This window comes from Macrotis lagotis, chromosome 5 (assembly GCF_037893015.1).
Source record: "Macrotis lagotis isolate mMagLag1 chromosome 5, bilby.v1.9.chrom.fasta, whole genome shotgun sequence".
Classification (NCBI taxonomy): domain Eukaryota; kingdom Metazoa; phylum Chordata; class Mammalia; order Peramelemorphia; family Peramelidae; genus Macrotis; species Macrotis lagotis.
This window is the reverse complement of record NC_133662.1, coordinates 255,213,950-255,229,557: the sequence shown is the minus strand read 5'-3', so window position 1 is coordinate 255,229,557 and position 15,608 is coordinate 255,213,950. Positions and strand designations below refer to the sequence as shown.

At 46.8% G+C, this 15,608-nt stretch overlaps 1 protein-coding gene across 1 annotated transcript; it reads right to left on the bottom strand.

Moving 5' to 3' along the window:
- Positions 1-1,172: 1,172 nt before the first annotated feature.
- UPK3B (uroplakin 3B) lies at positions 1,173-15,366 on the bottom strand. The gene is made up of 6 exons (XM_074190419.1): positions 15,055-15,366; positions 8,708-8,857; positions 8,064-8,283; positions 6,130-6,209; positions 4,658-4,787; positions 1,173-1,418 (listed from the first exon to the last, which is right to left on the bottom strand). The coding sequence occupies exons 1-6, from the start codon at positions 15,125-15,127 to the stop codon at positions 1,247-1,249; spliced, it is 825 nt and encodes a 274-aa protein (XP_074046520.1). The 5' UTR covers positions 15,128-15,366; the 3' UTR covers positions 1,173-1,246.
- Positions 15,367-15,608: the final 242 nt, after the last annotated feature.

The window sequence follows — 15,608 nt, the reverse complement described above, 5'->3', positions numbered from 1 at the left end:
CTTCTGCTACAGGGTGTGACCTCTTTTCACTTTTGTTTTACTTAATGGAAGCTTGTTGAGCAGTTGTTTGATTTGAAAGGAAGCCATCTAACCCTTGGTCTCCATTTGCTCCCTCCAAAGAGGCTTGAGGCTCTTGGGTCAGAGGATCTGGGTTCAAGTCTCCCCTTTGATGCTTACAACCTGTGCAACCTTGGACAACCTCTCCGAGCCTCAATTGCCCTGTCTGTAAAAATGAAAGGTTGCCCGGGATGGTTCTGGAGGTCCCCTCCAGCTCCCCATGGAGGATCCTTTCTCTCTCCTTCCTTGGACCCTCTGTCCACCCTCCTCTCCTTCCCAGGTGTGTAGGGGAATGAGTCAGGAAGGCCGCAGCCCAGGCCTCCTCCCCAGGCCTCATCAGCCTCCTCTTCCAGAACCTGAGCAGCTCAAGGGGAAAGGTACTTGCCAAAAGGAAGGAAATCATGGTGTCAGAGTCTTAAATCTTTCCTTAGACATGGGCCCAGCCCAGACAAGACTCCCCTGCATCCAGTTACCAATGTTTCCTTCACACCCTGGACAAGTCTGAACTAAATTTTCACAGACCAGAAAGCTTGCCCCACTGATAACCCCTTCCCTCCCTTCCTCTCTGCTTCTAAGCCAGAACCTCTTACTTGGATTCTTGAGAACCCTCTTCATACTAAGATTTAACTATTTCCTTTTCCCAATAAGTAATGGTATTTTAAAAGGCTAGGCTGGGGGCGGCTAGGTAGTGCAGTGGATAGAGCACCAGCCCTGGAGTCAGGCAGACCTGAGTTCAAATCTGACCTCAGACACTTAATAATGACCTACCTGTGTGGCCTTGGGCAAGTCACTTAATCCCATTGCCTTGCCAAAAAAAAAAAAAGGCTAGGCTGGAAAGGATAGCAATCAACCCAAAGGAAAGAAGACCTAAGAGGGAAATTTCAGATACATTGGAGGTGGAGTGGCAGGTAGATACAGGGCTATAGCAGGACCCTTCTGAATCCTACCTTCTACGCTGGGGGTCTCACCCAGACTCTGGTGCCTCAGTTTCAGGCAGATAATATGAAGTAATGATAGGCATGTCCCTGGTGCTTGTGGTGATGAGGGTGGGAGTCTCAAGTGGCAAAAGGGACCCACCCAGAGACGGGGAAAGAACCAGAAAACCTCCTGTCCCTTTGGGTCCTCCTTTAATTCACACCAAAATGCAATGGGGAAGGGCTGAGGGTGACTCATTAGCACAAGGTGAGGATTAGACAATGGGTCCTAGGCAAGGGCTGGGGGGCAGGTGGGGTCCCAAGCCCACAGGCAGCGTATCAGCCTCACTGGGGGGGATGTGGTGGGTGGTGTAGCGTTTCCCGATGAAGGAGCCCACATGCAGCTGCTCAGGTTGGGATGGGTCCTCCGGCCACCAGAGGCTGGAGCTGGGGAAGCAGAAGACAAACATCTGGTCAGCAACTGCTCTGCTGTGCCCTCATGGAGCTTCCAGTCTAATTCTAGAAGTCTCAAACATCGAGAACTATCCGGATCTGGAGTCTGAGGACTAGAGTTTCAGTCTTCCCAAATCTGGGCTTCCAAGGTCCAGATCCATGACTCTCCATCACTTCCCTCCATCGGTCTCTTAACCCCCTACCTCCCCTCCTCTCCCCTTCCAAGCCAGTGCCTTTTACTTGGATCCCTCTTCATACTAACATCTTACACAGTAATAGCAAAATTGTGTGATGATCAGCTATGATGGACTTGCCCTTCCGAGCAGTACAACAATGAAGACAATTCTAAAAGACTTGGGATGGAAACTTCCATCCACATCCAGAGAACCAACTATGGAGTCTGAAGGCAGACCACAACAGACGATTTTCTATTTTTAAAATTTGTTTTATATTTGAGGATTTTTCTCTCTCATTTTTTCCCCTTTTGTTCCAATTCTTCTTTCACAACATGATTAATATGGAAATATGTTTAACATAGTCATACATGTATAACCTATATTAGACTGTTCTCTATCTGGGGGGGAAGGGAAGGGAGGAAAATGTAGACTCTAAACCTCACCCAAAAAATGGTTTTTGAAAACTATTTTTGTGTGTGGTTGGCAAAATGAATTAATTGGCTAAAAAAAAGAATCCTCTTCATATTAGAACTTAACTATACACTTTCCCCCAGAAATAATGATTTTGAAAAATCTAGGCTGGAAGGATGATGGGGTTGGGACTCAATGGCCTCTTAAGTTCTTACCTGGTTCAAAGGTATTTTCCCAAGTCACCTTTATCTCTCTGGTACTCTGGGCCTCCCCCTCCCTTAGAAAGTGAAGGGATTGAATGAGGTGGTCCCTGAGGTCTCCTCTAGGTGGGATCCCTCTGGATTTTCCCTGATAAAGCATCTTTATAAGGTCTGAGAGAGGTGAGGAAGCTTCCTAGACAAGGTTGGACTTGAGTAAGGCTCTAAAGGATGGGTAGAAATTCAATTAGCAAAGAAAGGGAGAGATAATGTTTGATGATAGGATTGCTGTTGTTGTTTCATTGCTTGTCCTCCATTCTTTTCTTTTCTTTTTTTTTCTTTTTTTGCAAGGCGAATGGGGTTAAGTGGCTTGCTCAAGGACACACAGCTAGGTCATTATTAAGTGTCCGAGGGTGGATTTGAACCCAGGTCCTCCTGACCCCAGGGCCGGTGCTCTATCCACTGTACCACCTAGCCGGCTGTGACATCAGGGAGGTGATACCCTGGTATGCAAGTGAACTGGATTTGAGTGAGGGGCCATTTGGGTCCAGTGGCCAGATAACCCTCAGGATGACTGGAGATGACCAGAGTGGGAGGCTTTTGTCTTACGCTCTTTCCCAGGTCTCAGTTTGTCTGGAGCCACACCCATTCAGTGATTAAGGCTGGGTTGTAGTTTGTCCTTCATTCTTAAAGAAGACCATGACATGGGGGTAGCTAGGTGGTGCAGTGGCTAGAGCACCGGCCCTGGGGTCAGGAGGACCTGAGTTCAAATCCAGCCTCGGACACTTAATAATGCCCTAGCTGTGTGGCCTTCCGCAAGTCACTTAACCTCATTGCTTTGCAAAAAAAAAAAAAAAGAAGAAGGAGGAGACCATGACATCAGGGAGGTGAGGCTGACACGCACATGAATTAGAATCGAGTGAGGGGGCTGGGCACCAGCCTCTCTCTCCGCCAGAGCCGGCTGGCTCCGATGGCCAGAGAGGGATCAGCCCCAGAGGCAGTGGGAGACCTTGGCCATTTTGAGCTAAGTCTTTCCCAGGTCTCGGTTTGTCTGAAGCAACATCCATTCAGTGATGAAGGGACCCACATGGGTGAATGTAGAGTGCGTGGGAAATATAGCAATGACTCAGTTAATAAGGTTGTATCAGATGCCTGACTAGGATACAAGAACACAGAGCAACAGTTCCTACGCGTAACCAGGAAAGGTCCAGGACGGGAGCCGGGAGGAGGATGATGCTCATTTAAAAATGAAAAAGAACAATAAAATGACTTGTAGCCCCCTGAAAAAATTAGCAAAAAGCTGAAAACATAGAATTTAGTTGGGAGATGATGTCTAGCCCACGATGGGGGAGAACCAAGCCTGGGTGTGGTTTCACTTGGGCAGGTCCTCCCAGGAAGGAAATTCCTTCTACCAGTCGATTTTGACTTTGAATTTTAGAGTTGGGTGAGGCCCTGAAAGGTTTAAGTCATCTCTCCAATGTGTCAGTTTATTCTTTTTTTTTTTTTTTAAGGTTTTTGCAAGGCAAACAGGGTTGTGGCTTGCCCAAGGCGCACAGCAAGGTCATTATTAAGTGTCTGAGACTGGTACTCCTGACTCCAGGGCCGGTGCTCTATCCACTGCGCCACCTAGCAGCCCCCTCTCAGTTTATTCTTGACCTCAGGGTCCACTCTAGCAAACACACTTTAGTGGCCCACTGGGGGAGATGCACAAATCTTGTCGATTGTCTAGGATCTGATGCTAACTGGAGAGTCCCTGGTTGGACTATTCACAAGAGGAAATGAAGGTTGGCATTGCCCCCTGGTGGCTGATCCTAAGCTCTGCTGCCTGTCTACCGGTAGAACCTGCCCCAAGGATGCCCTTGGTCCTCTTCCAGCATAGCTGAATACGCCAAGAAAGATTGTGAAGGACAAGCCAAGATGCTGTGGGAATTTGTGTGAAATGTGCTCCCCTTTCTGTGCCCTCTGAGCCCCCATCTCCACCCCAAGAAGCCCAGTGACCTGAATGATCTCCCTGGGGAGGAGAACCCAATGATCTCCTTCCCCTTTAGGAGTTCAGGATGGGATGTGGAACCTACAAAGGGCAGGGAACATTTTTAGGACCCTGGAGAGAGTAAGGTTGAACCCATGTGTTCCAAGTACTGCCCCATGATGATAGGACTCTACTGAGTTCAAATTCGACAAGTGATACTACCTATGTGACCTTGGAAAAATCACGTCATCTCCCTGGGCCTGTTTCCTCATATGTCAAATGAGAAGTTTGCCTCTGAGATTCCTTCCAGTTTATGTTCCTATGATACTTAATAAATGGAAAATTATGGAACCTTCCTGGGCCTCAGTTTCCTCATCTGTAAAATGAGGAAGATCTTGGAGATCTTTCTAGTTCTATGAGGATCCCTCAATGCCCACCCTGGCTAGGGGATATGCCCTGGTCCAAGGCTTCAGGACTCACAATTGGACAGTGGAGGCAATAAGGAAGGCAAACACTAGGAGTCCAGCGAAGGTGGAGAGGATGGAGGTGATGACAATCATGCAGCCACTTCTCCTGCCAGGCCAGGTGTCAATGCTTCTGGGGTCCTTCCCTGGAGTAACAGAAATACTGTCTGCCCCAATGGTCGGTAGTCCAGCTGGGGTGGCAGAGGATGGAAAAAGTATGGAAGGAAAGGAGGGACAGGGGTAAAGAGGATGGGTGAACTGGGGACCCAGGGTACCTGGGATGGGTCAGGAGTAGAGTCTATGCCGAGAAAATGAGGGTTTAGGAGGGGATACTCTTCTCTTCCCATTCTCCAGCCCTGGAGCAATTCTAAGTTGTTCACCCTTTTAGGGGAGTCCCTAGCTAGGGGAAGGAAAGGAGGTTTGGCCAGAGCTGAAAACAAACTCCATCATGAATTGGTTGCTTGACCTTAGGCAGGCTATTCAATTTGGTTCAACTTAATTTGCCATAGCTTGATGATGATGATCATAATCATCATCATCATCATCACTATCAATGAGTATGCTATGAAGCACCTATGATGTCCACAATGAGCCACATGCTGGAGGACAAAGATAAAGAATGAAGCAGTCCCTGCCCTCAAGGAGCTTACATTCCAACAGTGTAAACACAGGAGTCCCAATGGACTCCTTTTCTTTCTGTAGTTTCTCCTAGGCCTAGGCTGCACATGACAAATTTTCAGTAAAAATTGATCAAATGAACAAATAGATTTCATTTCTCTGGGATTCATTTTCCTCATCATCCCATGGAGTGACAATCCAGTGAGAAAAAAAAAGACACAGATGAGGAATAGAAACAGGGAAGCCCTTCAGTGGATGAGGCTGGGGGTAGTTTGACTTGCAGTGATTCTAGATTCAGGTAACAGTGATCCAAGGATGAAGAGGACTACCATCTGGTTCTTCCTCCACCAGTCTAGGTTGGCCTATTCTCCTAGGTACAGTTACAGAGGGAGCCATGATGTATTATTAAATTGTGCATGTCCCTCATAGTACTCTGCATCATCAGATTTAATGAGCATTTGTTAAACGAATGACTGAAGCTAAAGAGACTGTGACTAGAAATCCCATTGCGGATGCTTATGTCCTAGGTGATCTTGGGCAAGTCATTTAATCTCTAGGATCCTCAATTTCCTCAGCTATAAAATAAAAAGGTTGGACTAGATATCCTTTGAGTTTTCTTCTAGCTCTAGAATTGTAAGATGGGCTTTGAAGGACGGGCCAGACTGCACCTCGTACAGAGGGGAAAGGTCATTCCAGGTGTAGGGACAAACTAAATAAGGGCATTCTCAAGATTCCCACCCATGTTTCAGTGAAGGGGACCCTGAGCCAGTCACTGACAGGCTGATGTTTGTGTGACCAAGCAAGCCGCTTGAAGAAGGGACCTCTTCTTGTCTTACTGAGAAGATGTTGGCCCAGACTCTGGGATCTCACCTTGGCTGAGAGTGATTGGGTCGGACCACTGTGTCTCAGCCTTGGGTTGGCCATTGTCATCCATCACAAGAAATTTCACACTGGGGAGAAATTGAGACAGTCAATATAGGAGAATCCAAGGTTCTGAGTCTGATGGGGCCTCAGAAGTCAGAAATTTCTAGAAGTTCAGACAGCAAGTAGGTGATTGGATGCATGTTCTATCACTGGGATCATAATTTAATTTAATGGGAATCCATAGCTTCTCTCTCCAACAGGGGAAAACTTAGCCCCTTCTCCTTAAGGAGACCTTCCCTGACTACCCCAGAGCACAGAACCCCTAAGGTACCTATTGTGTTACTGATAGCTCAATTTGCTTAGGCTTATTCTCTAATTATCCAACTCCTAATTTTTCTGAGGACAAGAGAATGCCAGAGTAGCCTAGGTATGAAACTGGAGGAATCTCATCATCTAATACAATTCTCTTATTCCTCAGATTAGGAAACTGAGCCCCATCAGGTAAATGTTTTCACAACTTTGCAGTGGGGTTTTGTCATAGGTTCATGAACACAGAGAAGGAAGGGTCTTAGAAACTATGAGTCCAACCCTCTCATTTTGCAGATAAGGAAATAGAGGCTTAGAGATGGGACATCACATTGGTGGGTGATGTTAGCATTATTACTCAACCTCAAGGCCTGGGACTTCAAGTTCCGTGGGTCTCACGGCAAGCTAATAACAGCACCTTCCTCCCAGGGCTGTTCTTAGAATCAATGGTTATGAGCTAGAAGGTCCAATAGAGGCTGTGGACTCCACAGCATTTTACAGATGAAGAAATGGCAGCAGGCAAAAGTAAAGTGACGTGCCCAGAATCTCACAGCTAGTGAATATCTGAGACAGGATTTGAACTTGGGTCTTCCTGACTCCTGTGAGGATCAAATGACATATCAAGGAAAAACACATATTCCAAGTCTCAAATGTTGTTCATTCATTCCTGACTTCTGTGACCCCATTAGCGATTTTCTTGGCAAATATACTTGTTTGCCATTTCCTTCTCCAGCTCATTTTATAGATGAGGAAACGGAGGCAACTTGGGTGAGGTGACTTGCACAGGTCACATAGCAAGGAAGTGTCTGAGGCTGGAGTTGGATTCAGATCTTCCTGATTCCAGGCCTGCTTCATCCCTTGCCACCTTACAAATGTTAGCTAGCTCCTGTGTATATTGTTCTCTTTCTGGTTCTTTTCATCTCATTTCTTAGCAGTTCATTAAAATTTTCTCAAGTTTCTTTGAGTTCCTCAGAAATAATACCTCATCGTACCATATTATTCTTTTATATTTACGGAGAGGTGTAAAAGCTAGAGTTTATAGGTCTTAGTGTTTGCAAAGCACCTGACATGTGCTTCCTCATTTATTCCTCACAACAACCATGGGAGGTGGAGTCTGTCATCCCTGAAAAATATATCACCATTTATTCAGCCATGCTCCAGTCAATAGGTTCCCTCCTTGCTTCTTTGCTACAACAAAAAAAAAGTGCTGCTCTATATGGAAATGGTCTTGCCTATGAGATCTCTTATTTTGTCTTTGACAACTCAGTGTAGATGGAGATTATTGAGTTAAAGAGTGTGAGTAGGTTAGTCATTTTCTCCAACATTTCCAGAATGATTGGGCCAGTTTTCAGTTCCACCAATAATGTATTAGTTTGCTTAACTTCCCATAGCTACAACAGCTCTGATTGTTTATTTTTACTTTATCTGACAATTTGGTGCCAGCCTCTCATTCTTCAAAGGAGGAAACTGAGGAGCACATGTTTATTAGTGGCACAATGGGGTCCTGTCTACCTCAGGTGAGGGCTCTTTTGACCCTACTTTTCAGAGAGTCCAATGGAGACGCTGTGGTGCTGCCAGGGCCACAGAGACGGTTGGGGCTAGCTTTTCCAGGAGACCAGCACCCTGGAGCTCACCTGTAAGGGCCAGGGGCCAGGAGCGGGGCGTTACAATGCTCTTGACTTAGATTTCGAAGGCATCCGGTGTCACTGCCCACGCGTAGAATCGCGATGTCTTCTTTCTCGCATGGGTAGAGGTCAGGAGACAGCTTCAGGGTCATGTAGTAAAAGCTTGTGGCCAGTTTGGTATAGGAGGGGATCTCTGCTTCAGTTTTAGGGTTTTGGAAATCCCTGGTGGCTAGAAGTAGGAGAGAAAGGGAAACTTTAGCCTTCCTCCCCAATCCAGTGATGAGAGATCCTCATCCCTTCCCTCCCGGAGTCCCCATCAGTAGCCCTTTCTAGATGATCTATTGCTAGATTAGGCAGCTCAACCATGGTGAAAATCCCCTCATTCCAAACCCCACTGACTCATCTGATTTTAAGAGACCCTCCCACTTGGGAATTGTTCTGTGTTATTCAAGTAAGAGAGAAACTGAAACATCTTAAACTCTCAAAGAATGAATCCCTAAGGGTATAATTTGAGACCAAAAATATATGCTTTGGGCCTGAGGATCCTGCCCTGATGAGCATCTGCCTATGTCAGCGTCTGGTAAGACTCACCCAGTCCTAGGACAACATGTCTCCTTGCCCCCCCCCACCCTCCCCAGGCCCACCAGACAAACCATTGCTGAAGGCTACCACCAGCCAGATGGCATCTGTTGAGTTGGCATGCTCTGTGAAGATGCATCTCGGCTGGTCCAGGGAGAAGGTGGTTGAAGTGACCTTCCCCTCAAGGGCATGGGGGGAGATCTGGGGAGTGTACAGGATTTGATCTGCAGAAAACCAGAGAGAGGCATGAGCACCTAGGAGGGGGGAAAGCGGGTAGAGTTGGGTACCCAATGTTCCAAGGTATCCCTCTGGCAGGGACATGAGCAGATGATTAAAAGGAAGGTTCAAGAAAGAGAGTGTGGCATATTAGAAAGGGAGATGGATTTTGAGTCAGAGTCAAAGTCAAGGTTCAAATCCCAGGTCTATTACTTACTAGCTGTGTGACCTTAGGGAACTCACTTAGCTTAGCTGGGTCTCAGTTTCCTCATCTGTGAAATGAAGGGATTGGGCTAAATGAGGTTCCTTCCAGCCCTAAATCTCTGATCCTGTAGACAAAGAGTCCCTGTGGCATTAACAAGAACCAATCCTACCAAAGGCACTAGGTTGGTAGATGCGGGGGATGCCATGGGCACAGATGCTGAGGCTTCGGCAGCACCTGTGACAAAATCTGTTCTGTTATTGTGGTGGAACAAGGGAGTTACAAGCCAGATTACTGTATTTAGTTGGAGTTGGAACTGGCTGAATGCAGCCAAGAGCAGCCAACAGATCCTGAATTTAGGGTCCTCATGGGTCATCCTTTCACACATGAGGAAACTGAGGCACAAGTCATTTGCAAATAATCACAAAGCCACAAGGTGTCTGGGGCAGGATTTGAACCCACATCTTCGTGACTCCAAGTCTGGACTCTATTCATTAATACCCCCGCTGCCTCTCTAGGTCTCCAGTGAATCCAGGCTTTGACCTATGCCGGTCAACATGTTTAAGAATGACTCAGACAAGGGTGTACATGATGCACTTGTCAGATTTCCCAAGGACACAAAGTTTTTAGAGGAGAAACATCTTTGTTAAATGATAGAGTTGGAATTCTTTCTCACCTCAGTCTTGACATCCTTAGAAGGATGGGCCAAGCTCAATATAAAGGAGTAGAAAATAAAATCTCTTATACTTGGGTTCTAAAAAACAATTTCCAGACTACAGGATGGGGAGGCATGGCTCTATGGCAATTTGTTTGAAAAAAGATCTTGGGGTTTGTGTGGACCACAAGTTCCGCTTGGGTCTGTAACAGTGAAATGTGACAGCAAAAAAAAAAAAAAGCTAGTGTGATGAGGCTGCATTGAAAGGAACAACAAAGGAGGGAAGAGTCAGTCCCCCAGATCCTGATTGAACTGTCTCCTCTCTGGTTCTCTGGTCTCACCAAACTAACCCAGTGCTCAGGAAAGGCTGCCGATCATCACCATCACCACCGCCATCCACACTAGCATTTCTTCCTTTTTTTTCTTTTGTGAAGCAATTGGGGTTATTAGCATCAAATATCTGAGTCCGGATTTGAACTCAGGTCCTCCTGACTCCAGGGATGATGCTCTACACACTGCACCACCCAGCTGCCCATTTATTTCCACAGCATTTTTCAGAAGTGTGAAGTGTTTTCTACACCTTCTCTCATTTAATGATACTAAGATTTATATGGTGCCTACTATGTGCAGAATGCTTTACAATGATTACCTCACTGGATCCCCACAGCAACCCTGGGAGATAGGTGCTGTTGCTATTCTCCCCATTTTTACATGAGGAAACTGGGGCTAACAAAGGAAATGACTTGTCCAGAGTGTCTGAGGCTAGACTTGAACTCAGATCTTCCTGACTCCAGGCATAACCTCCCTTGGATTATTAGGGTTAATTAATTATGATTAATAAATACTCAATTAGAGGGGCTGCCTTAGTCTTAATAGTAATAGGAACCTAGACCTCAGAAGCTGTCCAAGCTCCCTTCCTTTCCAGATCTGGAAGCTATTTATTCTACCCTTTTCTCCTCGCTGTTAGGGACTCAGGTAGAAAGGTCCCTGAAGGGAGGAGGAAGAGAAGAAAGACGGGGTGAGAGGGTGCCTCCTAATTCTCTTTGGGATGTCTGGGCACATGGAAGTCCCATGCCTCCTCTAAATCTAGGACATGGGGCAAATGCTTCATTACCAGGAATCAAACATTAACCAGCTCCAATAACCAGACTTTCCTGTCCCCATGACCCTCGGCCTACGTCCTTTTCCCATGTCTAGACCCAGGAGCTTTGCAGAAATCCTCCGGCGGAATTGAAGGGACAGGAAAAAGTAGGATCCTATATTGGTCCAATCCTCTCATTTTACAAATGGGAAAACTGAGGCCAGGGAAGTCAGGAGATTTGCCCAAGGTTCTGCTGGAAGTCAGTGACAAAGGTAGAAAGACAAGGCTCTTTCCTTCCCTATAGTCCTATGAGGCAGGTAGAACAGTACTCATCCTCATTTTACAGGTAAGGAAACCGAGGCATAGAGAGATTCAATGAATAATTCCATCACATAGCTGATAAGCATCAATTCTTCTGACTCAAGATTCAGTCCACCTCACCTCAAGGTCTTACACCCCCTGGGAAGAATGCATCTACCCCAGAACGATCCTCAACATTGCTTTAAATTTGACCATTAGTTTCAAACTCTGGGTAAAGGCATTGCCCCTGTTAAAATGCATTGCCATCCTCCCTCATGTCCTTGTAACAGTGGGTCATCATCCACTATTAACACGTCAGTGTGTCGGTGAGTTTATAAAGTCCTTTCCCACTGAGGCACCTCCAACCCAGAATGGATTTCCCTAGAGAAGAAGAGAGAATAAGATAGCATGGTGTAGTCCAAAGAAGCTGGGATTGGAACTGTGAGGGAGGCAGGTGGAGCAGTCGCTGCCTCGGTGCTCACTGCCTACGTGATCCTGGGTGAGTCGTTAACTTACCATTTCAGCACCAAGCCCTTTGCACATAGCAGATGAAGCATAAAATTTTGCTTTTAAAATCCCATGAAATGGAATGTTTCTGGAGAGGAGTTGAGAAAAATGTAGCTGGCTTTCATCTCTGCTAAACTGGGGGATTATGGGAAGGGGCAAGCCCCTTCATCTTCAACAGTCTCAGGGCTCAAGAACAGAACTCAAGAATCTAGCCAGGGACCACCATCCCCAAGAGTCCTGAAGCTCTAGATGGAACAAGGAAGGGGGCTGAGTAGCTCTGGGAGCCTATAGCACTTATCTGAGCCACTAATGCATTGTTGGTGGAGCTGTGGACTGATCCAACCTTCCTGGTGAGCAGTTTGGAATTACATCCAACAGACAATAAAAATGTGCGTCCCTTTGGATCCTGCAATACCACTACTCAGTCTATACCCTGAAGAGATCATGAAAAAGGGTTAAAAATTCCACAGGAACAAAAATATTCATAGCAGCTCTGTTTGTGGTGGCAAAGATTGGAAATTTAGGAAATGCCCATTAATCAAGGAATAGCTGAGCAAGTTGTGGTCTATGTGATGGAACACTATGGTTCTATTAGAAACCAGGAAGGACGGGAATTCAGGGAAGCCTGGAGGGATTTGCATGAACTGATGCTGAGTGAGATGCAGAACCAGAAGAACACTGTTCATCCTAACAGCAACATGGGGGTGCTGATCAACCTTGATGGACTTGCTCCTTCCATCAGTGCAACAACCAGGGACAATTTGGGGCTGTCTGCAACGGAGAATACTATCTGCATCCAGAGAAAGAACCGTGGAGTTTGAACAAAGACCAAGGACTACTACCTTTAATTTTTTTTTAAGTCATCTTATATATTAGATAATTTTGCTTTCTCCAATATTTTATTTCTTCCTCAAGGATATTTTTTTTTTCTCTCATCACATTCAGTTTTGATCAATGCACAGCATGGAAATCATGTAAAGACTATATCAGGGTGGGCATCTAGGTGGCACAGTGGAAAAAGCACTGGCCCTGGAGTCAGGAGTCCCCGGGTTCAAATCCGGTCTCAGACACTTCATAATGACCTAGCTGTGTGGCCTTGGGCAAGCCACTTAACCCCATTGTCTTGAAAAATCTAAAAGAAATAAAAGACTATATCAGACTGCCTTCTGTGGGGGGGGGGGAGGGAAAGGAGAGTGGGGGGAAATTGTAAAATTCAAAACCTTGTAAAAAATGTTAGGTAGAAACTACTATTGTCTATAATTGGGAAACAAATAAAGATTTATATATTTTTTTAAAAAAGAAGAAAAAAGAACTTTCCCGTCTGTCCTATAGAGCTTCCTACTGTCCTAGTCTATCTGCTGCTTCTCATTCCTGAGGACCAGTCATGGGTGTGTGTGCGAATGGAGTGAGGGACCAGACCCGGGCTTAGGAAGTGTCTCCCCACAGGCCTGCGCGGTCTCCCTGCCCTCATCAATAATTCCATCAGGGGGCGGCTAGGTGGCACCGGCCCTGGAGTCAGGAGAACCTGACTTCAAATCCGACCTCAGACACTTCATAAGGACCCAGCTGTGTGGCCTTGGGCAAGCCACTTAACCCCATTGCCTTGCAAAAACAACCCTAATAATAATAATAATTCCATCAGAACTCTGGAGCCCCATTTGGCTAGGGTGCATCCCAAAGACCCAGGGCCCAGGTCAGCCTGGGCCACCTGTGGGATGGAGTTGGCTCAGGGCCAACCTTGTGTAAGTAAGAGAAAGGATCCCAGAAGAGCTGGGAGGAGCCCTGGGAGGGAGACTGAGTTTAGGGGGCTGTTGTTTCTTTTACGTTTTTATCTTTCGTTAGTCCTTCTCCTTCATTTATCTCCCGGCATGTATGGGAGTCAGCTCCAACCGGTTCAGGCTGGCTGATGTGCAAAGTTCCAGGTGCTCAATAGCTCTGAAATGGCAAATAGGGCAACTCCAGGCTTGAGTGATCCTTTATTTATTGTCTAGCCTGGAGAAAATGAATCCTGGAGATTAAGCTTAAAAGGGTGCTATGGGGGCACCTAGGTATTAAGTGGACACTGGCCCTGAAGTGAGGAGTTCAAATCTGGCCTCAGAAACTTATTAGCTGTGTGACCCTAGGCAAGTCACTTAGCCCCAATTACATCCCAAAATGTACACATACTTTGAATCCATTTTTTCTGTCCACACACCCATGACTACATCCTTCCTAAATCTTCCCCTGCCAAGTCATCCCTTGGTAACACAAAACTTTAGAAGGTTACAAAAAATCAGTTTGGCAAACCATCCAAATTCAATAATATATACAATATTCCACACCCACAGCCCCCCACTGCGGCAAAGGGGGGGGGCAGATGCATTTTCTTAATTAGTCTCCAGGGGACCCTGGATTTAACTTCCTTCTCTGCCTTTTATTTCTGTGACCTTGATCAAGCAAGATGTCAGGGTCCCTTCGATGTATGATGAAGAAGCTTAACTTGAACCTCATAAAGTTTAGGGCTGAAGGACCCTCAAAAGCCATTTAATCCAACCCCCTCATTTTACAGCGTAGGAAACTGAGGTCCAGAAGGAAGTGACTAGCCCAAGCAAGTGACAGAGGCAGGATTTGAATCCAGCTCTTCCAACTTAAAACTGGTATCTCTCTGCTGTGTCTGGCTGGCATCCTCTGGGCAGGAACCATTCTAGATCTTGTTTTATCAAAGGGTAGAAGGAATTTGTCCTTCAGGGGCAGAAGAGCCCAAACCTCAAGCCCTGGGGCCTGGGTATAAATTCTAATTCTGCCTTACTATCTTGAAACCTCAGTTTCCCTCTGTAAAATGAGAGAACCAGGGCCCCTGTGACACCTTCCAACTCTGGCTCATCTTCCAAACCTCTCTGAGACTCCATTTCCCCAGCTGTAAAATAAAGGGCCTGGACTCTCTGACCTCTGAGTCTCCTTCCTAGGCACACCTGGCTCCATTCATGGACTAAAGTCTACAGAATTTTCATTAAAATGGAGCATCTTGACTGTGGTCCTGCTCAAACTTAGTTCAAACGGAGCTCAACCAAGGCTTGTCACCCTTTATGAATGGATGTGTGGAAAGGGGAAAACCAAAAATCACTTGTTTCCAAAAATAAAGATCTCCACCCTCGTAGCCTGCTCAGTAAACATTTTCTTCATAATGAATTATAATATCAAACAGCTGATCTGTTACTCTAATTTCCAAGCTGACAAAACCCTTTGTGGAAAACAGCCCTTCGGGGGTGACTATCAGCCCCATTGCACAGATGAGACACTGAGTTTCTTGTCCAAATCTCACATCAGAGCTGGGATTTGAGCCTTGAACCGGTCTCCAAACATAAGGAGGTTGGATCAGGCTGGGTAACTATTTGGCATGCAGAGAGTGGCATGAATGCCTTCCCTTCTGGATGAGTATCAAGGTCTCCGTCACCAGGCCCCAGACCCCCGGCACACTCACCCAGGCTGGTCCCAGGGTGGTTACTGATGAGCAGCAGACACAGCAAGAGGACAAGGTCCTGGGCTTGCCCCATGGCCCCGTTGGACAGTGCTTCCGATGGTGGCTCCTAGAGGCTGGTGATGCCTGGGTAGGAGAGGCAGGAGGCCCATGGAAGGAGGCTCAGGCTACCCTGAGGGTCCTCATCTGGTTCCCTCCTTTCCTAAGCCCCCTCCCCAGCAGATAGACACACAGGACCCTAGTCCTGGAAGAATGGAGACTGCTGACCAGCTGGTTGGGCGGGTTGTCTGGATAGACCAAGGCTAGAAAAACCTGTACGTCGCATTCCCTGCCCCCTCCAGCTGCGGGGGGGTGGTGGTCTGAGAAAGGGTGAAATCTGTACCAGGAGGTGCTCAGCTGAGATGGCACCCGCCTCCCCCAAGGGAGGGGCCCCTGCTTCAAGCCCCCTGGAGTCCAGTTCCCCCCCCCCCAATCTCCTCTAAATCCAGTAGGTGAGGGGTGGGCACTGATGGCCAGAACCCCCTCCCCTGCCTGCCTCTGCCTTCACTGGTCCAACT

Excerpts from the sequence above, each read along its gene's own strand:
- UPK3B (XM_074190419.1), bottom strand. The coding sequence starts at position 15,127 with ATGGGGCAAGCCCAGGACCTTGTCCTCTTGCTGTGTCTGCTGCTCATC. Across the intron at positions 6,210-8,063 it reads CTGGCCCCTGGCCCTTACAG|TGTGAAATTTCTTGTGATGG; the intron begins GTGAGCTCCAGG and ends ATTTCTCCCCAG. Across the intron at positions 4,788-6,129 it reads CCCAATCACTCTCAGCCAAG|GGAAGGACCCCAGAAGCATT; the intron begins GTGAGATCCCAG and ends CTGTTACTCCAG.